The sequence below is a fragment of the Oncorhynchus keta genome, chromosome 2, assembly GCF_023373465.1.
Source record: "Oncorhynchus keta strain PuntledgeMale-10-30-2019 chromosome 2, Oket_V2, whole genome shotgun sequence".
Classification (NCBI taxonomy): domain Eukaryota; kingdom Metazoa; phylum Chordata; class Actinopteri; order Salmoniformes; family Salmonidae; genus Oncorhynchus; species Oncorhynchus keta.
In genome coordinates, this window is record NC_068422.1 from 59,931,479 (window position 1) to 59,956,924 (window position 25,446).

Here is a 25,446-nt window from a genome sequence, read left to right on the forward strand (position 1 = left end):
TTAATTATTATTATTTATTTATTTATTTAAGTCATTTAGCAGACGCTCTTATCCAGAGCGACTTACAAATTGGTGCATTCACCTTATGACATCCAGTGGAACAGCCACTTTACAATAGTGCATCTAAATCTTTTAAGGGGGGTGAGAAGGATTACTTTATCCTATCCTAGGTATTCCTTAAAGAGGTGGGGTTTCAGGTGTCTCCGGAAGGTGGTGATTGACTCCGCTGTCCTGGCGTCGTGAGGGAGTGTGTTCCACCATTGGGGAGCCAGAGCAGCGAACAGTTTTGACTGGGCTGAGCGGGAACTGTACTTCCTCAGTGGTAGGGAGGCGAGCAGGCCAGAGGTGGATGAACGCAGTGCCCTTGTTTGGGTGTAGGGCCTGATCAGAGCCTGGAGGTACTGAGGTGCCGTTCCCCTCACAGCTCCGTAGGCAAGCACCATGGTCTTGTAGCGGATGCGAGCTTCAACTGGAAGCCAGTGGAGAGAGCGGAGGAGCGGGGTGACGTGAGAGAACTTGGGAAGGTTGAACACCAGACGGGCTGCGGCGTTCTGGATGAGTTGTAGGGGTTTAATGGCACAGGCAGGGAGCCCAGCCAACAATGCTCCAGTGAAATGAGTCCCGCTCCATGCATTTACGAAAGCGCTTGTTTCCAAGGCTTAAATTAAATCTCACTCTTTTTACAGTTCTACTGGATGATGTTATAACGTTTTATTGTAATTTGAGCTATCGTGGGGTCTTGACTGATGTTATGTGCGATATACGTGGCTCATTGGTAACAACTCTTGTTTCCTAGTATAGGCAGTTCGCTGTCTAGTGACGGTAACATTGTAATTCTTTGTGTAATTCTTTGTATTTTGATGTGAATAGTTGGCAACAATGTTTTATTTACAGGTGCTACTGAATAAGCTCAACTGAAATGCACCAATTGTGCATATCATTATTCTAGTCTATCAATCCATTCCAGATCTTTATACTGTTCATGACACGGGGTGGCATATGTTGATCTTGCCTTGGGCAGCAAAACTGCTAGGACAGGGCCTCACGAATACAATAATTTGCCTCTACCTGCGTTTGGCGGAACTTGGCCTGCTCAAAGTGAGCTGCTGCTGTTGGGAAGTCAACGCTGTCCTACTCCTTGCAGCAGCTTGTGTATATCAGCCTCGTTACTTTGTCCTCAAGAAGGCGTGATCTTGAGGCTGTCTTTACTCTGTTTTGGAGAAAGAATCCCCTCTCAGCGGTCACACTGGAAACGGGTATAATCAACTAAATCTTTGTCAATTTAGCTCAGTCTGGGTACACTTGGCTGAAGTCCCTTATGAGAACCTCACATTTTTTGCGTAAATAAAAATAGAAATACACACTCCCAACACTAATTTCCAAGCAGGTTGTGGCTTTATTAGCCTATTGTCACGTTCTGACCTTTATTTCCTTTGTTTTGTCTTTATTTAGTAGGGTCAGGGCGTGAGTTGGGGTGGGCAGTCTGTTTGTTTTTCTATGTTTGGTTTCTGTTTCGGCCTAGTATGGTTCTCAATCAGAGGCAGGTGTCTATACTTGTCTCTGATTGAGAATCATACTTAGGTAGCCTGGGTTTCACTGTTGGTTTGTGGGTGTTTGTTTCCGTGTCAGTGTTTGTCACCACACGGTACTGTTTCGGTTTCTTCACGTTTCTTTTGTTATTTTTGTATTCAGTGTTCAGTGCTTTCTTTGATTAAAGTTATGGACACTTACCACGCTGCATCTTGGTCTGATCCTTACTCCTCTTCAGACGAGGAGGAGATCTGCCGTTACACCTATGAAGTATATTTGCCTTTGAAGTTGGAGCACATCGAGTAGTATTTCCATCAATTAATAAAAAGCATTATTTTAAAATGTATTTTATTTCTTCCGTCCAGCAACAAATTTATTTTATCGGCCAAAAGACGACATTTACCGTCTCACAGTAACCCTGCCGAGACAATATCAGTATCGCAGCACTCTATAGTATCTTGGCAAGGAAAAAAACACTAAGCGAATTTAACTTCTTTAGGAAAACAGCCCTAATGTTGTCATTGAGTCATTTTCCCAAGCTATTAGGACACAATATTTTACATACAGCAAGGTTTTTAAAGGACCAAAGAGTTTGGTCTGCTTCATGTTTTCATTTTTTCCCTTGAAAAAATATTGCAATACTGCCTTTGTCACAGACCTAGTTCACATGCTAAAAAGTATTTTCACTCTTGGAGAGTAATTGGTGGTTTCAAGCAGATTGCATAAGTGTGGAACCGTGCCGATACCGTGAAACATTTTCAAAGGCCCCACTCTGTCTTCTCTTGCTAAATTGAATTGGTTGTTGGAACAGTGCCTTCACATCAATAGCACTCGTAGAAAGCTAGCCACACATATTCTTACAAAAAGTGTAAAACCAATGTGTCCTCAGATGTCTTGTAGAGCGGTTGGGGCATGGAGGAAGTGGGATAGTAATCTCCCAAGGAAGGGATTACATTGTCCATCCTCCTATTTAGTTCATCCTCCTATTTAGTTCATTTCTCCTATTAGTGACATTTCGGATGGAAGAGGTGGCACGTCTCTTCACTGTTACAGTGCCACTGTATTTTATTCCAGTGCCATTTCTATCACAAAGTCGGTACATTTACATTTAAGTCATTTAGCAGACGCTCTTATCCAGAGCGACTTACAAATTGGTGCATACACCTTATGACATCCAAACATACTTTTCATGCAGTGTTATAACTTTTGTTGTTTTCACTTTAAATCTACCTGGTACTTTTTGACCTTGCTTGCCTAGACGTATTTGTTATGTGACACACATTGTATGCTGTCTTTTGCAAATCCAACCCGTGTATATACAGTTGAAGTCGGAAGTTTACGTACACTTAAGTTGGAGTCATTAAAACTCGTTTTTCAACCACTCCACAAATTTCTTGTTATCAAACTATAGTTTTGGCAAGTCGACGAGCACATCTACTTTGTGCATGACACAAGTAATTTTTCCAACAATTGTTTACAGACAGATTATTTCAGTTATAACTAACTCACTGGATCTAAATTCCAGTGGGGGAAAACATACACTAAGTGCCTTTAAACAGCTTGGAACATTCCAGAAAATGTCATGGCTTTAGAAGCTTCTGATGGGCTAATTGACATCATTTGAGTCAATTGGGGGTGTACCTGTGGATGTATTTCAAGGCCTACCTTCAAACTCATTGCCTCTTTGCTTGACATCATGGGAAAATCCAAAGAAATTAGCCAAGACCTCAAAAAACAATTGTAGACCTCCACAAGTCTGGTTCATCCTTGGGAGCAATTTCCGAATGCCTTAAGGTACCACGTTCATCTGTATAAACAATAGTACGCAAGTATAAACACCATAGGACCACGCAGCCACCATACCGCTCAGGAAGGAGACGCGTTCTTTCTCCTAGAGATGAACGTATTTTGGTGCGAAAAGTGCAAATCAATCCCAGAACAACAGTAAAGGACCTTGTGAAGATCCTGCAGGAAATGGATACAAAGCATCTATATCCACACTAAAAACAAGTCCTATATCGACAACCTGAAAGGCCGCTCAGCAAGGAAGAAGCCACTGCTCCAAAACCGCCATAAAAAAGCCAGATACTGTTTGCAACTGCACAATGGGGACAAAGATCGTAATTTTTGGAGAAATGTCCTCTGGTCTGATGAAACAAAAATGGAACTGTTTAGCCATAATGACCATCGGTATGTTGGAGGAAAAGGGGGGAGGCTTGCAAGCCGAAAAACACCATCCCAACCGTGAAGCACGGGGATGGCAGCATCATGTTTTGAGGATGCTTTTGCTGCAGGAGGGACTGGTGCACCTACCAAAATGGATGACAACATGAGGAAGGAAAAATATGTAGATGTATTGGAGCAACATGTCAGGAAATTAAAGCTTGCCGCAAATGGGTCTTCAAATGGACAATGACCCCAAGCATACTTCCAAAGTTTTGGCAAAATGGCTTAAGGACAACAAAGTCAAGGTATTGGAGTGGCCATCACAAAGCCCTGACCTCAATCCTTTGAACATTTGGCAGAACTGAAAAAGCTTGTGCGAGCAAGGAGGCCTACAAACCTGACTCAGTTACACCAGCTCTGTCAGGAGGAATGGGCCAAAACTCACCCAACTTATTGTAGGAAGCTTGTGGAAGGCTACCCAAAATGTTTGACCCATGTTAAACAATTTATGTTTATGTATGTAAACTTCTGACCCACTGGGAATGTGATGAAAGAAATAAAAGCTGAAATAAATCATTCTCTCTACTGTTATTCTGACATTTCACATTCCTAAAATAAAGTGGAATTGGGAATTGTTAGGATTAAATGTCAGGAATTGTGAAAAACGGAGTTTGTATGTAAACTTCCGACTTCAGCTGTATGCCTGCTGGCGGAGTAGAGATCACAAGCCAGCATCCTCAAAAAAAACTAAATTGAATGGCCAGGAAGCTCCCATCTTCTCCTCCCAGAACTGTCCTGGATTAGGAAACATAAGGGTGGGGGCACAAAAGTTGCTTTCCTCTCATCCCAACTTAGTCAGAGCTTTGCACCATTACTAGCAGAATATCCCGCCTGTGAGTGGCTGAAGGGGAAAGCTCATTTGTAGTGCGAAAAACTGCCAAATAATGCTTGGAGAGAGGGTGAGGGAGCAAGAGGAAGCTGGCAGAGGAGGGGCATCCTCTGTCCTCAACGAAAATGAGATTTTAAGCAAACCTGTCTGGGAGCTAAGTAAGGAGAGTGTTTGAAATGGTATGGCCATGCCGGACGAGCGATGTCGATTTGATCGATGACAGGATATGCCACAAGAGAGTGCCTTTAAAAGAAAAACCAGGTCAGCTATAATATTCACTAAGCCTAGAACAGTTTGTGAAACAATGCCACGGTTCCCTCACCAGACAAAGCCATCCGTCCTATGGATGTTTCCCACATCTCATCCCAGTGGCATAGTATAGATTGTTCTCTTAAAATGCAAATCACAGTATGTTTGGCAGCTAGCTGGGCCAATTTTATTGCTGAGAGGCTTTGAGGTTTAATTTCACTGTAAATAAATGTATTAGTTTAGCATTTGAATGTGAAGGTGTATTGCGTGACAATGAAAAGTATCCCTTTTCATTTTGACAATCCTCCACTTATCCCACATTCTGTGTACGAGACAAATACATCTTACGCAAACACTAATCATTTTGATTATTGTTGCTTAAGATTGTTGTTTGTCAGAAAGGCCAACCATTAATTTTAATTAGGCTACTTAACAGTAAGGGAAAATGTAATAATGGTTTCTTGCTACAGTAATATGGTTACTCCACTTACATTAATGTATTTAGCTGTTGTTGATATTGTTGTTGCTAAAACAATTTCATGCTTGGGCAGTCTAAGTCATGGGAATTGTACTGCTTTTTGGCAGTATTTTTTTTGGCAGTTGTTTTTGAAGTGTTTTTTAAATATAGCCTACATGTTCTAATTTATAAGGAGCCACTGGAGATGAAACTGAAATCTAGAACCGTGTAGTCAAATGTTATCTGGAGGCAAGTGAACTTTCTCAACATTTTAACTGACAACCGTGCTCAACTCTCTGTTACTCATACGTTGCATACAGTGTACCCTATACAACGTGTATTTGTTTGTGAAAGGACAAATGGATGTACACAAGTTGCTGCTTCACTAGGGATGCGTGGCATGCCCACTCTGTCCATTTAGCTGTGCTAGATGGATTGAGCTCATAAAGCTGTCACAGAGGAAAACACAGGGTCTGCCCCCAAGGCCCCGGCCCTACATTGCTACCACTTCACTGCTTTACTTAATTATCATGGCCCAGCTTGAATCTTCCCCACAAGCAGCTGTTATCACCCCGTGTATGGGCCATACACTATGCACGCTGTCCACCCCTCCCTCACCAGCCATCACAATTGTCCTCACTGGACCCAAATAGACCACGGGTATTGGTTCCATGACAGGCATTCTTGGGCTAGGTTATTGGAAGGAGAGCTCTGCTCTCTCAACCAAGGTGTAGGCAGGGAATGATCAGCTAGAGGAACTGGAGCATGGTTTGCTAGCAGCTAACTGATTATATCCCTCTACTGCCTGCTGTATGTGACCCATTTGTTCGCTTTGGCACAGCTTGCCATAAAGGCACCCTTTATTTGTAAAATAAACACTGTTTGATACTCTTATTTGGGACCCTTAGCTTTTAGGAAAGCTGTTTTTTTTCTTGATGTTGAATGGCTGATACAATCTAAATTGCATGACATTGCCAATGTGCTTGTGGATAGTTTCCCCTCTAAAAATGGAATTCTATTTAGCCTATTTCCATCAATTCATCAGGTTGTCAGTATAGTCATTAACAGTATTACTTCCCTTCTCCTTACAGTATCTCAACACTTGGAGGGGAGTTACGTGTTCATATAGCCGCCGCACTCAGCCTTCTTTGAGAAATGACTTAATCATGTTTTGGATCGTTGTCTCCTCTGGGGAGACGCTAAGGGATGTTGCCAGGTGTTGGAATGCAACATTAAGATCAATGCCAAAATAAATATTCAATACCTTTTTCAAGTCTTCACTTTCGGTAAATATTTCTGAACAGACTGAAATTAGCATTTGTTTTCTTAGCAATGCTGTCTGGAAGTTTATTGGAAATGGGAACTATTCTTTCTTTTTAAGCAATTTACTATGTCAATGCAATGTGAACTAGTTTAGGACTTACTTGAGTGTGACTAATATGACCAGTATCGTTAACAAACATTTATGATTGAATGCTAATATGATTGAATGCTAATGTCAACCTTTTCTTCTCCTTGCATTCTCCCAACTTCGGAGACATTCACCTGTTTTTACAACATGACCTCTTTTGTATAGTTGATGTGCACCAGACATGTACACAGCGGGAGATGTGTGAAACAACGCTCACATCTGTCTTGTCTCCTCCACCGCAGCCTCGGTCAACGTGCTGGTGCAGAACTGCAAGATCTACAATGACGCCAGCTGTGACATCTCTGCAGACGGGCAGCTCCTGGCCGTGTTCATACCCAGCAGCCAGCGGGGCTTCCCAGACGAGGGCATCCTGGCTATCTACTCTCTGTCTCCTCACAACCTGGGAGAGATGCTCTACTCCAAGAGATTCGGCGAGTCGTTGTCTCTGTTGAGCGCGTGTGTCAAACTCATTCTACGAAGGGCCGGAGTGCCTCCGGGATTTTTTCTCTCCTCCCTTGTACTTGATTGAAATTGAAAGGAAAGAAGAAAAAAACAACCAGTAGACACTAGGCCCTTCACGGAATGAGTTTGACACCCCTGTTCTGAAGTAACACTGTGGCCCATAAATAGTCCATGAGCCAGGCCCCCAAAAGCAGTGGCCGGTGTGTCTGACACGGAGGGAGATAGAAAGAGAGAAAGTAGCCAAACCGACTCGCACAAATTAGACAAACTTGTTGCTGTGATAGACAACCTATCACCTCATCTGGTAGTGTCTGTCTCGACTGCATCACATCTATTTGAAAAAGCTAACTAGCTACACTAGCCAGTTAAATTAGCCAGCTAGCTAGCTAGCTACACTAGCCAGTTAAATTAGCCAGCTCGCTAGCTAGCAAGGATCATTTATGCAATTTTGCTGTGATCCCCGTCCTTGTCTACAACAACTCCATATTAAACAACAGCCTACCTGTTGGTTAATCATTGTAGCCTGCCCCTTCTCATTTAGCCAATTTAATTCTGTAGTTCCATTTTGCATGGATTAGAAATCTCCCACTTTACTTTCTATGCATGGAGCCTCTGACTGTAGTGCTGCTTTGATTGACGACAGTAAGTTACATGCTTGTAAAGTGTGTAGCCTCGGCTACCGGCAGTTTTTTTTATGGGGCTCACTCATAAAAACTGGGAAACTTTTGTTTTATACAAATGTTGAATGTCCTGGTATATCCTTGTATGTTGCAATATCAGATATATAGTAAATGAATACACTCTCGCAGGTAATCGAAGACTAACGTCCGCTCAGATTTCCGAGTATTCAAATAATCGTGCCCATCCCTAGTAATGGGGCCGCTATGTTTTTGGATTGTAACTTTGGTGATAGAGGCACCAAATTGCACACACAACTAGAAAAAAAAGTGTTTTAAAAAGATTTGTAGATACTGGGCCATCTCAGAATTTCCACATTAACCCCAGAGGCCTTTAAGCCAATATGGCAGCCAAACAACTCAATGGGGTCTTATTGGGCAATTTCACATGACCATACCCCCCCCCCCCTTTAAGGAGTGCTTCGAAATATTTGTTCTGTGCTCTCATATCAATCTTACAGATCTTTAAAGTCCCATTTTGAGCTCCCGAGTGGCGTTGTGGTCTAAGGCACTGCATCTCCGTGCTAGAGGCGTCACTACAGACCCTGGTTCGTTTCCAGGCTGTATCACAACCGGCCGTGATTGGGAGTCCCATAGGGCGGCGCACAATTGGCCCAGTGTCGTCCGGATTAGGGTTTGGCCGGGGTAGGCCGTCATTGTAAATAAGAATTTGTTCTTAACGGACTTGCCTAGTTAAATAAAGGTCAAATAAACTTTTTTTAAATGTATATTTCAACAGAATTGTGTACATTTTAATTTTTGGGTGGTAAGTAGATGTGGGAGGCCTACTTAATTAGCTTAGCCATAAATTCAAAACACATGATTTAGAGCAGGTCTGGACCCAAAGTAGCTGTGAACACAGTAATTCACAGTTAATCTACTCTTGCGAGCAGTACACACACTTACCAGTCATTAAGACTAGGCAATAGCTTAATCAAGTACACAAATATACCTTTTAGATTTTTAGCAGGTGCAGGCTGCATTCAACAGAGAGGGACTCTCCATTTTGGATATAATCCAGATTCCTAACTGGATAATAATATCGGTTTCCAAATGGTTGCCTTTAATGAAAGAGGTTGTTTTACCGTATGTTTCTCAAGTGGGAACAAACATTCACCTGTCGTCAAAATCCATTAAAACCATTCATTAAGAAATACTTTACTGGTTTGTTAGGAAATTCAACATGACTTGCGTTAGCCTGCTGGTACAGTGGCAGGCATCTAAGGCATCAGAGAAGGCAGGACAGTTTAATTTAACGGTTCATGTTGTCTGTTATTTATAGCTGCTTAGTCAATAGAGACACCCAGAATGCAATCCCAATTATATATAAAGCAATTTACAGTATGGAGTGTTTCAGACAGAATGTAAATACTGTTTTTAGGCCCTCAAGTAAAACCATGACAAAAGGTGTTCAATATTTGCTTTAAGTTTATATGCCAAACCCATCCATGCTCAACATAAAGTAGCCTAACCATCTCTTTTTTTTGTCTAGGTCCTAATGCCATTTCTGTCAGCCTGTCCCCAATGGGCCACTACGTGATGGTGGGCTTGGCCTCTCGCAGGATCCTGCTCCATCACAACACAGACCACATGGTAGCGCAAGTGTTCCGCCTGCAGCAGCCCCATGGTGGAGAGACTTCCATGAGGGTGAGTTTGGCCAACGTTAACCCTTTGGAATTTCAGGAACAACAAGGTATTATATGCCATTTATTTGTGCTTTCATCAATGCATCTCGATTCAGGTTGATTTGCAAAAAACTTGAAAATGCCAGCAAGAACCTACACCCAAATGATCTGTAAGCATCTTCAGGGTGACAGTAACAAAATGAAACCTCCCACATCTTGAGGTAAAGAAGATTGTAAATGATGAGCTTCTTCTGGCTGGCAAAGAGTACGACTCTTTATAAATAGCTACTTTAACTCCATCATTTGGGGGCGATGAGAACAATAGATTCCCACCCCCCATTATCTCTAACCAACTGAGCAGGAATGTGAGACAGACATTACAATTTAATGCAGCACAGTAGCTCAATAATACCCTCGCAGCTCCAGCCCTCTCACAATGGCCAGACAGATTAGCAACCCCAAACAATCAAACCAGTGCTGGCAGAGTCTGCATTGACTCTACTTTAACTGGATTCTGAAGGTACCAAATATCTTTATTTCCAAACAAGATGGGGGTAGAAAATGGGCTTTACAATCAGAGACTTTTCACAGGTGCTGGCTCTAGCCTTTTATATTCCAGCAGTGCAAAGTGAGCAAGTGTAATTGAGAAACTTCTGTGGCTCAACCCCAAGTAGAATCATGGTTATGCACATCTCATTTAGTCTTTAATCGACCCCTTGATTGCTCATGGCCCTTTGACTGACCACCTCTTTCAGAGGAACTTGTCTGCTGTTACAGTCTTGATGATCGTTGATCAACAGCACTGTGAAACATCACCAGTAACTCTTCTAACTCCAAACCTTTCACATTGCCAGTGGTGAAATTGTTGTGACATAAGTTTTCTAACTGAACAGTTACATGGTCTGAAGAGAGCCATAATTAGCTAAATCTAATTGAACAAATTTTGAATATTGTTTTTGTTTTTAAAGCTGCCACACGGCGCATGAAAGCCCATCTCTGATTATAAGTGAACTAAGAGGTGTTTTTCTCAAAGTGTTTGGTCTCACGTTAATAACTTGGCTCGGATCATCACATGATTGGCATTTATGTTATTACTCTTACATAATTTACATGTGGGAGAGGATAATAGAAATGTAATTGAAGCCTATTGGATGATAACTTGTTTTTTACTAGGACAAAAGAATGTATAACTGACTTTTTCCGACATAACATAGGTACAGCCAATCCACTTATTGTATGGGAGACTTTTAAATGTGCCTTCAGAGGCCATGCAATTCAGTGCTCATCTCTAAAACAAAAGCAATTTATGTCAAGAGTCCATATTAACAAAGAAAATGGAAGCACTAACAGTACAGATAGATAGCAATAAAAACTGTACCCTAGAGGGTCAGAATAAGTTAGAGGAAAAACAAAAAGAAATAGAGGAACTTAATCAAGATCAAGTGTAATATATTATACAAATAGAGCAAACTGGATGGAATATGGGAAAATGCACCTAGCGGAAGTAAAGTACTTTAAAGTAATATAAGGCAAGTACTTGAAACAATAGAACACAATGAAACATCTGGGAAACCAGGCCTGGTGTTCATAGCTGACTTTGATAAAGTACAACTGGAGTTTATATAAACTCAACAAAAAAAGAAACGTCCCCTTTTCAGGACCCTGTCTTTCAATGGTCCTTCTGTAGCACAGTTGGTAGAGCATGGCGCTTGTAACGCCAGGGTAGTGGGTTCGATTCCCGGGACCACCCATACGTAGAATGTATGCACACATGACTGTAAGTCGCTTTGGATAAAAGCGTCTGCTAAATGGCATATATATTATAATTAGTAAAAATCCAAATAACTTCACAGATCTTCATTGTAAAGGGTTTAAAACACTGTTTCCCATGCTCAATGAACCATAAACAATTAATGAACATGCACCTGTGGAACGGTCGTTTTACCCTCTTGCTCCTACCTGGCACGCAGGCGTCCCATCTAGAGATCTGGAAATGCAAATGCACTACGCTAAATGCTAATAGTATTAGTTAAAACTCAAACGTTCATTAAAATACACATGAAGGGGATTGAATTAACGCTACACTCGTTGTGAATCCAGGCAACAAGTCAGATTTTTAAAATGCTTTTCGGCGAAAGCATGAGAAGCTATTATCTGATAGCATGTAACACCCCAAAAGACCCGCAGGGGACGTAAACAAAATAATTAGCATAGTCGGCGCTACACAAACCGCACAATAAAATATAAAACATTCATTTCCTTTGACCATCTTCTTTGTTGGCACTCCTAGATGTCCCATAATCACTATTGGGTCTTTTTTTTCGATTAAATCGCTCTTGCTGCGGGCGATTCCCTGATCCACCTCTACGCAGACGACACCATTCTATATACTTTCGGCCCGTCATTGGACACTGTGCTATCAAACCTCCAAACGAGCTTCAATGCCATACAGCACTCCTTCCGTGGCCTCCAACTGCTCTTAAACGCGAGTAAAACCAAAACCATGCTTTTCAACCGATCGCTGCCTGCACCCGCATGCCCGACTAGCATCACCACCCTGGATGGTTCCGACCTTGAATATGTGGACATCTATAAGTACCTAGGTGTCTGGCTAGACTGCAAACTCTCCTTCCAGACTCACATCAAACATCTCCAATCAAAAATCAAATCAAGAGTCGGCTTTCTATTCCGCAACAAAGCCTCCTTCACTCACGCTGCCAAGCTTACCCTAGTAAAACTGACTATCCTACCGATCCTCGACTTCGGCGATGTCATCTACAAAATGGCTTCCAACACTCTACTCAGCAAACTGGATGCAGTCTATCACAGTGCCATCCGTTTTGTCACTAAAGCACCTTATACCACCCACCACTGCGACTTGTATGCTCTAGTCGGCTGGCCCTCACTACATATTCGTCGCCAGACCCACTGGCTCCAGGTCATCTACAAGTCCATGCTAGGTAAAGCTCCGCCTTATCTCAGTTCACTGGTCACGATGGCAACACCCATCCGTAGCACGCGCTCCAGCAGGTGTATCTCACTGATCATCCCTAAAGCCAACACCTCATTTGCCGCCTTTCGTTCCAGTACTCTGCTGCCTGTGACTGGAACGAATTGCAAAAATCGCTGAAGTTGGAGACTTTTATCTCCCTCACCAACTTCAAACATCAGCTATCCGAGCAGCTAACCGATCGCTGCAGCTGTACATAGTCTATAGGTAAATAGCTCACCCATTTTCACCTACCTCATTCCCATACTGTTTTTATATTGTTTTTATTTATTTACTTTTCTGCTCTTTTGCACACCAATATCTCTACCTGTACATGACCATCTGATCATTTATCACTCCAGTGTTAATCTGCAAAATTGTATTATTCGCCTACCTCCTCATGCCTTTTGCACACATTGTATATAGACTGCCCATTTTTTCTACTGTGTTATTGACTTGCTAATTGTTTACTCCATGTGTAACTCTGTGTTGGCTGTTCACACTGGTATGCTTTATCTTGGCCAGGTCGCAGTTGCAAATGAGAACTTGTTCTCAACTAGCCTACCTGGTTAAATAAAGGTGAAATAAAATAAATAAAATAAAAATAAATATATAGCCTAGATATCGATCTATGAAGACTGTGTGATAAACGAAAAAAATAGCGTTTCATAACGTAACGTCATTTTTTTAAATTAAAAAAGTTGACGATAAACTTTCACAAAACACTTCGAAATACTTTTGTAATGCAACTTTAGGTATTAGTACACATTAATAAGCGATAAAATTCATCAGGAGGCGATGTAAATTCTATAGGTGTCCGTCTGGAAAAAATGTCAGGAGAAATCTCAACCAAAACATCCGGTCGGAGACCGGAGGGAATCGGTTCCCTTGATTCGGGTTGACCAAGAATCAAAGCCGAAGCAAATGACAAGACTCTAGACATCGTGTGGAAGCTGTAGGTACTGAAACCTCTGCCTCATTTAATTCGGTTCACCTTTAACAATTCCTGGAAGTGGCGCATGGATATTTATTTCCATTTTCAGTGATCAGATTTTCCTGCACTTTTCGATGAAACGCACGTTCTGTTATAGTCACAGCAGTGATTTAACCAGTTTTATAAACGTCTGAGTGTTTACTATCCACACATACTAATCATATGCATATACTATATTCCTGGCATGAGCAGCAGGGCGCTGAAATGTTGCGCGATTTTTAACAGAATGTTTGAAAAAGTAGGGGGTAGGAGTAACAGGTTAAGATACAAACAGCTTACAGACGGTAGGCAATTAAGGTCACAGTTATGAAAACTTAGGGCACTAAAGAGGTCTTTCTACTGACTCTGAAAAACACCAAAAGAAAGATGCCCAGGGTCCCTGCTCATCTGTGTGAACGTGCCTTAGGCATGCTGCAAGGAAGCATGAGGACTGCAGACTCCAGGGCAATAAATTGCAATGTCCGTACTGTGAGACGCCTAAGACAGCGCTACAAGGAGACAGGACGGACAGCTGATCGTCCTCGCCGTGGCAGACCACGTGTAACAACACCTGCACAGGATCGGTACATCCGAACATCACACCTGCGGGACAGGTACAGGATTGCAACAACTGCCCGAGTTACACCGGGAACGCACAATCCCGACATCACTGCTCAGACTTTCTGCAATAGGCTGAGAGAGGCTGGACTGAGAGCTTGTAGGCCTGTTGTAAGGCAGGTTCTCACCAGACATCACCGGCAACAACGTCTCCTATGGGCACAAACCCACCGTCGCTGGACCAGACAGGACTAGCAAAAAGTGCTCTTCACTGACGAGTCGCGGTTTTGTCTCACCAGGGGTAATGGTCGGATTCACGTTTATCATCGAAGGAATGAGCGTTACACCGAGGCCTGTACTCTGGAGAAGGATCGATTGTGAGGTGGAGGGTCCGTCATGGTCTGGGACGGTGTGTCACAGCATCATCGTACTGAGCATGTTGTCATTGCAGGCAATCTCAACGCTGTGCGTTACAGGGAAGACATCCTCCTCCCTCATGTAGTACCCTTCCTGCAGGCTCATCCTGACATGACCCTCCGGCATGACAATGCCACCAGCCATACTGCTCGTTCTGTGTGTGATTTCCTGCAGGACAGAAATGTCAGTGCTCTACCATGGCCAACGAAGAGCCCGGATCTCAATCCCATTGAGCATGTCTGGGACCTGTTGGATCGGAGGGTGAGGGCTAGGGCCATTCTCCCCAGAAATGTCTGGGAACTTGCAGGTGCCTTGGTGGAAGAGTGGGGTAACATCTCACAGCAAGAACTGGCAAATCCGGTGCAATCCATGAGAAGGAGATGCACTGCAGTACTTAATGCAGCTGGTGGCCACACCAGATACTGACTGTTACTTTTGATTTTCGACCCCCCCTTTGTTCAGGGACACATTATTCAATTTCTGTTAATCATATGTCTGTGGAACTTGTTCAGTTTGTCTCAGTTGTTGAATCTTGTTATGTTCATACAAATATTTACACATTAAGTTTGCTGAAAATAAATGCAGTTGACAGTGAGAGGAGTTTATGAATGCCTGGAATATTTAAATGTTGAAGAATCTTTTATTAAATGGGTTAAAATCATGTATAGTAGCCCTTTGTGTAAAATAGTAAATAATGACTACTTCTCAAAGTTTTAAACTGTCTAAAGGAGTAAAACAAACTGTCCACTATCGGCATATCTATTTATTATTGTCATTGAAATGTTAGCTGTTAAAATCAGATCCAACAATAATATTAAGGGTTTAGAAATCCAGGGCTTAAAATCAAAAGTGTCATTGTACGCTGATGATTATTTTCTTTTAAATCCACAATTTAGATCCCTCTACAGCCTCAGAGGATCTAGATACTTTTTCTATCCTCTCTTGATTAAAACCAAATTATGAGTGTTGGATCACAAATAAATACAACATTTACATTACCGTGTAGTTTATCAATGAAATGGTCTGATGGTGATGTGGACATACTCGGTATTCATATGCAGAAAGAAAGAAATTATCTCACTCCGATGAATGTTAATAGAAAGTTAGCAAAAATAGATAAGCTCTTGCTACCATGGAAAGGGAAATACCTGTCTATTTGTGGAAAAATCTCCCTGATTATCTCTTTAGTCATATCCCTGTTGACCTATTTGCTTATGGTCTAGCCTACACCTAGCGACCTGTTTTAATTTTTTTTTTTTATAGAGTTCCTCTGTCCAGTGTCTGTGTTCTTTTGCCCATCTTAACCTTTTCTTTTTATTGGCCAGTCTGAGATTTGGCTTTTTCTTTGCAACTCAAAGAAAGTCGCCTCTTCACTATTGACGGAGTCGCCTCTTCACTATTGACATTGAGACTGGTGTTTTGCGGGTACTATTTATTGAAGCTGCCAGTCGCGGTGAGAGGTGTCTGTTTCTCAAACTATGAAGGGAGTAGTACACAGCGTTGTACGAGATCTTCAGTTTCTCGTTCAACACTGGGGTTTTTTGGTAATTTTTTCAAACATTTTTTCTGTCCATTAAATTAGCATCAAATTGATCAGAAATACAGTGTAGACATTGTTATTGTAGCTGGAAACGGCAGATTTTCCATGGAATATCTATATAGGCGTACAGAGGCCCATAATCAGCAACCATCACTCCTGTGCTCCAATTGCATGTTGTGTTAGCTAATCGAAGTTTATCATTTTAAAAGGCTAATTGATCATTAGAAAACCCTTTTGCAATTATGTTAGCACAGCTGAAAACTGTTGTTTTAATTAAAGAAGCAATAAAACTGCCCTTCGGACTAGGTGAGAATCTGGAGCATCAACATTTGTGGGTTTGATTACAGGCTCAAAATGGCCAGAAACAAATACCTTTCTTCTGAAACTCGTCAGTCTATTCTTGTTCTGAGAAATGAAGGCTATGCGAGACGTTGCTAAGAAACTGAAGATCTCGTACAACGCTGTGTACTACTCCCTTCACAGAACAGCGTAAACTGGCTCTAACCAGAATAGAAAGAGGAGTAGGAGGCCCCGGTGCATAACTGAGCAAGAGGACATGTACATTAGTGTCTAGTTTGAGATATGGCTTTTTCTTTGCAACTCTGCCTAGAAGGCCAACACCCCAGAGTTGCCTGTCCACTGTTGACATTGAGACTGGTCAAGCTACAATTGTCATTTACAACATTAACAATGTCTACACTATATGTCTGATCAATTTGATCTGATTTTAATGGACAAAAAATAAAGACATTTCTAAGTGACCCCAAACTTTTGAATGGTAGTATATGTAACTTGTTCTTTTTTGTTCAAAATTGAAATTATGACTCTTACATATCATAGCAAAAGGGGACCGTGTTAGATGTGTTCTGAATTTCTACGTTGAACATTTTGCATTCCCTGCGAGCACAACTGACACACCGCCCAAGTTATGGCAGCGTAGACAGTCCGAGGTTCTCTGAGCTGACAGCTCTTATGCAGATCCCCAATTATTCTGTTTTGCTCCTACGTTTGAAGATGAATGAAACAGCCTTTTCCCCCCTCTCCTTTGTTATTTCTCCCTATTTTGTCTGAGTGGTGTAAAATGTATGCAGATGTGGACAGACAGGTATATGTGGTCATTCATCTTCGCTTCACAAGGTTAGAGGCAGACAACGCAGAGGCAGGAAGTAGTACCCGTGTGTGTCACCTGATATGGTTGTCATAGCAGCAGTTTTGGCTAGTCATATTGAGAATTAGCGTGACAAGCCAAGGTGGCTGCTCTTAAATGAGCACTCCAACAACGTCCCTCCTGAACTTGATTCAATTGAGGGAACAGCCAACCGCTAAGAAGCGGCTCTCTACTTCAGCAGACAGACTAAAGGTCTAGTATTGTTCTGCTATTCCCACATTAGTAACAGATTATGTCTCAGGTTCTGAATCATCGGGATAATTGATAACCAATATATTAACATGAAATTAATTAATATGCGATAACATGCTAATCTAATGTGAAAAATAAAGCTCATGAGAAGATGGCGCTAATGCAATAAAATTATATAAAAACAGTAAAATGTTTAAGATGTTGGGTTTGTATCATATTGGGACAATAGTGATGCTCTTTGCTGTGGCTGTAATTGATTTATTTCCATATGTCCCCATTCCCCCCTAGAGAATGTTTGATGTGGTGTACCCCATGGCCGCTGATCAGCGGAGACACGTCAGCATCAACTCGGCCCGCTGGCTCCCAGAACCTGGCCTGGGTCTTGCCTACGGGACCAACAAGGGAGACCTAGTCATCTGCAGACCTGTGTGAGTCTGCACTACACACTCTTTGTATAGTACCTTGGTTTCTCTATCTTTCTCTCTTTCTTGCCTTCCCTCTCGCACAGTGCAACCTGCCCCTGGCTTAGAGAACTAAGTTTGTCCTCACTACCTCTTCTCTCACTACCACAGTATGTTTACATCAGGAGTGGCCTGTGGCTAGATTTATCCCATAGCACATTTCTCTACATGCCATGTATTTGTTTTACATTTGTATGGAAAGAGTGAAAAAAACGAATAGGCAATTAGTGTGTTTTCTATCCCTGCTTTAGATAAATATATGTTTCTGCTGAGGACAAGAATCCCCTCATTTGTGTGGTTACGTAATGGCCCGAGAGTCCCAGTGCTCATGGCTTTAAAGCCTTTGGCATTCGGGAAGGCAGGCAGCAGCTCCGCACCCACCCACGGCAGGCAGGCAGGGCAGGGAGAGTTGGATCGATGGAGCGCCCACTGACTTATTCAGCCAGCTGTCATCAGCTAAGTCAAGTCAGAGGAGCTTGTTCTCACTCACTCTTCATAAAGTTTCTCAGTTATGTTTTTCTCCGTTCTGTCTGGCTGTCTGAAATACATTGTCTGGTGTTAGTGGAAGAATGATTTGTTCTCCCTAGCCCCCGGGCCTGCTTTGTTACTTCGAATAACAAAAACTATATCATACAACAACAGTAAAATGTGCATTATGAACAAATACTATTTTCTACACATAGAAATGACAAACCTTAGTGACAAACCAAAAGTTTACGAACAGCAATAGTTAAGACTAGACAAATGTTATCTGATTTTGAAGAGGAAATTTGGGGAATTTACATCTAAAAACATCCCTAAAGACGTTGCAATTCATCAACAGCAAAATTGTCTCTGTCAGCCTTTTTTAATGATCCAACCATAATCTTACCCAGAGAATCACTGTACATGCAAGAGAGACTTACAACCGCATCTATAATCGTGAAGCCCTAATTGTGATCTGTAAAATTCAGTAATAGCATTCCTGCACACGCAGAGCACCACAGGTGCATAATAACCAAACAAACATCACAAGAGGAAGAACACTCACAGTACTCCCCATGGACATACTGCCTCACTCACAGGCACACATACTGTACACCACTGCGGCATAGACTCCACATCCCTATTGGGGAAAGCGTATTTTTCAAATGATTTTTTAAAATGTAACCTTTATTTAACTAGGCAAGTCGGTTAATAACAAATTCTTATTTACAATTGACGGCCTACCCCGGCCAAACCCAGACGACACAGGGCCAATTGTGCGCCACCTTATGGGACCAGTTGTGACACAGCCTGGATTCGAACCAAGGTTTCTTTAGTGACGCCTCGAGCACTGAGATGCAGTGCCTTAGACCGCTGCGCCACTCGGGAGACCAATTATTATATCCCTGTGTGTTTACTAATGGTAGAAACAGTTGAGCTGCAATCAGTAACTCATCTCCTACTACACTGTCGAGCAGGGATCATTGAAAGAGGGGAATAAAGACCAGAATCCCAGGATGCGTATGTGTTTGTATTCTCTTGTGTTGTGTAAATGATATGATCAAACATGTCTAAGGGGATTTTACAGCAGGAGCTCGTGTATGGCCGGACCTCGAATAGCAGCACTACCACAGTAGCGAGGCAGCATGTTGCTGTACATACACCCTCTCTCTAGGATACCTAGTAGAGATGGATCAGCAACGATGCACACGTCGTCTTCGCTACTGAGACATCTGCATTTTCAGCTGCATTTGAATATCCGGCACCTCATATGTGTTGGCAGTCTGAAGCAGCGTGAGAGCAATGTTTCCTGATTTGCCCACAGGCAGGCTTCTCCGAAGAAGAGGCAGTTTCCTCGCTCTGTACGTTTTCACGAGAACCCTGACATCTTCTTCAATCAATGATTTTTATTTTTTTCCTTACAACCCATAATATTTCATTTTCTGCTCAGATGAAAAACAATTTAAGGCTGCTTGTTTTCTCGAAGAAGTGTCCTTTTTTCCCCCATCCACATTTCAGTTTTACTGGTGATTTCTCTCCAAGCCAAAACAGCCTATCAATGTCTCACTGCGTTCAGTTTGACATGAATCAGAGCAAACCATGATTGTCAGCCGTTTTGGGTGATCGACTGTTGAGGGGATTGGTAATTCAATCAGCCCTTTCTTTGATGATGACCATCCTCTTGATTCATATTTGTTTTACTACAGTCCACAGGTTTGTACTGATAGCCACCTTTATACCTTGACCAAATGCCAATTGAGTGGAAAAGTGGTTGTTTGCCCCACAAGTGGAGTACAGTCTAAGCAGAGATCTGTTGGTCATAGTGTAGTCAAAGTAACCTCTTTAGCAACAGAAGGCACTGGGACCATGGGCACTGGAAGCAGTTGGGCAGAGGCCAATCATCTTAGAAAGCCGAATCGAAACAGCTGTGTTCTAACAGCAGCAAGCCTGTCAATCTCAGCTGTTGCACAGACTTACTCACCGTCTCTGACTGTCTGATTTCTCAGCTTATTGGTTATCCCTCACCAAAATATCTCACATTCCGTTGTCTTCCATTGTCCTAGTTTTTGGGGGATTTGGGTAGAACTTTGTATTTACAGCCCAATTTCGCTGGCAGGTGTAGATGGTTGTTGTGGGTTTGATTATTTTTTTTTCACCCCCATAATTCAATTTTGCGTGCCTGGTGTGGCCTTTCTGTTTTATTATATAGAATAGCAGCATGAGAAATAATGCAATTTGACTTTTTATTTTATTTGATCAAGCATGCTGTGCTGTAAGCAGCTTTGCTCCGGGAGCATGGACATGTTGTTGCTGATGAAACTGAAATGAGATCAGGACAGAGAGAGAGAGAGAGTGGCCTTGTTTTGGGAAATAGTCTCATAAAATAATAACTTTCCCCCTCTTGGTCCAAATACTGTCAATATTATTTCTTTATCTATCTCCTGAAAGTTTGAACCGCCATGTATTCTGTTCCTGGCAGCTTTTCTTGGATTGTATACTTCAACTCCCTTTCAGATTCACGGCTAGTGTGCTTGGAGGTCTAAAATGTCAGCTTTTCACGGGCCAAATACTCTTAATGGTGCAGGTAGTTAGTACAGGGTCTACATCAGGTTAAATGCAGACTTTGATTAGTTGTCCGGCTAGAACCAGGGTTTCACATGTACCGGTACCTCAGGAAATATATCCTCAACTTGATTATCCCGCTCCTGCTTCTCACTTTACACAGTGGCTTTCTTACATTTAAAGCAGAAAATGTAGGGACTTGTAAAATCAGATGCACACTCATGATATCCAGCACCTTCTCTCTATAGTACTTAATGTGTATCATCATCGCCATCCATCATCATCATCACATACTGGTATCCCATAAATGCCTCTTAACTGTCGTGAGGTGGAGCAGTGGCGCGGATCTGTGTCCGCCTGAGTTTGGAACAGCTGGAGGAGAACAGGCCAGTCACCCAGAGACTGCTGGGTAAAGGAGCCCTGAGGAAGAGCTCTCATTATTCCTTTTTATGGAGGCATTTTAAGACCTTTGGCAAAACAGTTGAGGCTTCAGCTCTGTCCAAACTTTTCTCTATTCCAGGTCTTAGTCTTGTTCTAAGTGTGTTAAAGGAGATTCTAGCAAAACTGCACTCACTACAGCTGGACGTTGTACTGTGCTTGCTAATGAACCTCATCTGCTACATGTTATCCAAGACAATTATGAATAAGCAAACAGTGCCCATACCCAATTACTGGCTCAGACACAGGTTTGAGTTGGGCCTGTCCAAGCTTATGTCAAAATAACATATGCATGTGTCTAATGTTGAATCATTCTGGTGATATTTGCAGAGCTCAATGTTATATCTTAAGATAATAACCCCCCCCAGGTTTTATGCAAATAAGAGAAGACACAGATTGTCTTCCTCCTTTGGGGATTTGGGCAGGTCTCTTCGACTGCCTGGTGTGCTTGTTGTAAAGCAGACAATTTGACAGGTTTGAAAGCAGTAGCATGTCAGGGGCTGCCGTTCCAGCGATTTTAAGTGTCATGCACTCAATTTGTCTCTCAGATATATTATTTTTGCCTGAGGGAGTGAGTGAATAGAATATCCCCTCTTTCTCCCTCTCTCTCTCTCATCCATTTTTTCTTTCAGCACACCAGTCCATCAACTGCACTGTTTACACACCAGAATATGGTCTTTGTAAATATACACATACTGTTTATTTACCTCCCGGCATGAGAAAGAAGAACAGTCCATATGAGATATCCACTTTTGTGCTCGATCTTCCCAATGTGATGCCTGCCAGCAGTTTTCCTAGATCCATGGTAACTACCCCAAAAAGAGCCGTTGCTCAGTTTCTTATCAAGTATTTCATTTCCCTGTCTCATACTTATTTTAATTAACGGTTGTAGCGGAAGGGTCGTTAAGTGTACATGACTTATCAGTGTCTCTCACAGGCTGCTGATTCGCTGACTCTGCTGCTTGTCCACTGATACTGGGGATTAATGGAACATGGATATTTATTTTGCTCGTTTCCTTCTAATAAAATGCAGTTCATTAATCCTTCGAATAAAATGCAGTTTGGGATTAATGGAACATGGAAACTTATTTTGCTCGTATCCTTCTAATAAGATGCAGCTGAGTTTATTAATCCTTCTAATAAAATGCATCTTGGGATTAATGGAACATGGAAATGTATTTAGCTCGTATCCTTCTAATAAGAATCAGCTTATTAATCCTTCTAATAAAATGCAGCTGGGGATTAATGGAACATGGAAACTTATTTAGCTCGTATCCTTCTAATAAGATGTAGCTTATTAATCCTTCTAATAAAATGCAGCTGGGGATTAATGGAACATGGAAACGTATTTTGCCCGTTTCCTTCTAATAAGATGCCGTTTATTAATTCTTCTAATAAAATGCAGCTGGGGATTAATGGAACATGGAAAATTATTTTGCTAATTTCCAGCTAATAAACTGCATTTTATTAATCCTTCTAATAAAATGCTATTTATTAATCCTTCTAATAAAATGCTATTTATTAATCCTTCTAATAAGATGCAGTTTATTAATCCTTCTAATAAAATGGAGTTGGGGATTAATGGAACATGGAAAATTATTTTGCTCATTTCCAGCTAATAAGATGCAGTTGATTAATTATTCTAATAAGATGCATCTTATTAATCCTTCTAATAAGATGCATTTTATTAATCCTTCTAATAAGATGCAGTTTATTAATCTGTCTGATAAGATACAGCTGATAGATGCATTTAAATGGTGCTGTCTTCCCAGTAACCAACTGCTTGACTATCTCTAGCTATTCAATGTAACCAGGCTTTATGGAGGGCTTGCATTCTCCCAACACTCAGGCCACAATACTATTTGGGTGTGACTTAAAGACATGCTCTGTAACTATGGTGATTAATAAGTATTTTTTAACCTCCCATTTAGGGCTGAATGTTTAGTTCATACATGCATAATCTATGAGCAGAATTACTGTTAACTAAATTAACTAAAATGTAACTAACTAACTAAAAAGAAATTGAAAGCGACTGTTTTTCTGGAAGCTGTGCTGCCCCCTTTCCCTAAATTCCCCTCACACGGCCCAGCCCCCTAGCTATTAAAGTTATAGCCAATGAGCTTCAGCCCCTTGCCATTTGAGTGGCAGCTAGCAAGATTCACACACAGCAGAGCAAGAGAGAGCAATGACGTGGTGCAGAAAGCTGCACATATATGACGTTGTATGCAATTTTTGGGACCACTTTTAGCTCGTCAGCACTACTTTCAGTACTGCATAAAAAGTATACAAGAGAACTGGAAAATGTATTTAATATAGTAGTAGTAGTAATAATAATAATAATACATTTAATTTGTATAGCACTTTGAATTAACATTTTTTATTTTATTTAACTAGTCACCTACTGTGTCGTCTCATAGCTCTACATAAGCAAAATATATATACACTAAAAACATCATACATTTAGAATCAAGGCAGGAAATGGCAGTATTAGGCTAGGTCCTAAAAGGACTTCCCAGGTTAGGACTATAAGAAAGACAGTCAGAAGAAACGTGTTTTAAGGCCCATTTAAAAGTTCCGATTGCACTGCTCAGATGAGTTTGCAGGCTTGAGAAGGTGGTTGATGGTTGAGAAAGAGGATTCTGAGGTTAGCTTTTGTTGTTGTCGATCATGGTGGAGTAGAAGGCTGATCGTGCTGCTTTTAGGGCAGCAGAATAGCTTCTTTGCGTGGTGGTCTTTGTAGGCCAGTAGATGGACAGTGAAGCCGTCCTTCCTCCAATGCCTCTGAAGCTTACGGCCATGAGTCTTCATTCTGTGCGGTTCATCGGTGAACCGGGTTGAAGAGTGTTGGAAGGTTACTTTCGTGTTTTTTCGGGAGCAGTGATGTTCAGGGTATTACCCATAGTGCTGTAATACAGGTTGACCATGTCGTCGAGGGCCAGCTCACTGCAGTCAGACTCAAAGGTGGGCTAGATGTGTTCCAGGAAGAGGGGTGTGTTAAGTTTCCTAAGGTGGCAGAATTGAAAGGCCCCCTTTTGGCGTTGGAGCGGAATGGGAGCAGTCAGACCATGTCACAGGCTTGTGGTCAGATACACCCAGGTTCGAGGACATCCAAGTTAGAGGCAGGGACATCTCCGGTGATAATGTAGTGTGTGTCAACGATTGTGGGTGGGGAACATTTCCATGTTGCACATGGTTTAGGCAGTCCAGCATGTTAAGGAAGGCAGCAGCCTTAGAGCACTTTGGTGAGTCAACATGGATGTTAGTCACCCAAAATTACAATGTTGGAGAGGATTTAGAGTACAGAGGTTAATAGTTCACAAAACTCAGGCCGCGCGCCTTTACAATGTATTTATATCCAGGCAGAGCTGCCGCATTTAGATGCTAATAGTCCCCCTCTTTGTGCCATTTTTCAGTGAGGCAGATCAGGTCAAAATCATTCTCTGACATGAACTCATACAAAAGAGGAGACTTGTTAAGCCTTGAAGATTGTAGAGTGCACGATGTGTGAAGGCATTGGTGGAAAAAACGTTCATTACATTTTGGTTGGTTCACTGCTCTCGGTATGGACTGTAATTGCCTTGGAGTGGGTGACGTAATTTGCCTGAGGGTCAGCCTGCAGAAATGGCCAGGCCCGTCCGTGATCACCTAACTCCGGTACTCTCATTGTTAGTGCATACAATAGACTTTGGTTTGTTAATTAGTCTCCTACCGCCTCGTCGTCCTCACCATGTTTTCCGTAGGAGCCCGTATCGAGAGGCTGTTCTTAAGGTCCTTACGCAGGGTTGTTTTAATCTGTTCAAAACGTCTGAGGAATCCTTCTCAAATCAAATCAAATCAAATGTTATTTGTCACATACACATGGTTAGCAGATGTTAATGCGAGTGTAGCGAAATGCTTGTGCTTCTAGTTCCGACAATGCAGTGATAACCAACAAGTAATCTAACTAACAATTCCAAAACTACTGTCTTATACACAGTGTAAGGGGATACGGAATATGTACATAAGGATATATGAATGAGTGATGGTACAGAGCAGCATACAGTAGATGGTATCGAGTACAGTATATACATATGAGATGAGTGTGTAGACAAAGTAAACAAAGTGGCATAGTTAAAGTGGCTAGTGATACATGTATTACATAAGGATGCAGTCGATGATGTAGAGTACAGTATATACATATGCATATGAGATGAATAATGTAGGGTAAGTAACATTAT

General features: G+C 41.8%; 1 protein-coding gene across 9 annotated transcripts in view; it reads left to right on the plus strand.

The window, feature by feature from the left end:
* The window catches only part of LOC118357857 (muscarinic acetylcholine receptor M4-like), a 158,318-nt gene that overhangs the window by 56,558 nt on the left and 76,314 nt on the right, over positions 1 to 25,446 (plus strand). For all 9 annotated transcript variants that reach the window (XM_035735190.2, XM_035735179.2, XM_035735185.2 and 6 more), the window contains 3 exons: positions 6,945 to 7,133; positions 9,334 to 9,488; positions 17,592 to 17,731. In XM_035735190.2, the coding sequence (XP_035591083.1) occupies positions 6,945 to 7,133; positions 9,334 to 9,488; positions 17,592 to 17,731 (484 nt within the window). The remainder of the gene's footprint in view (positions 1 to 6,944; positions 7,134 to 9,333; positions 9,489 to 17,591; positions 17,732 to 25,446) is intronic.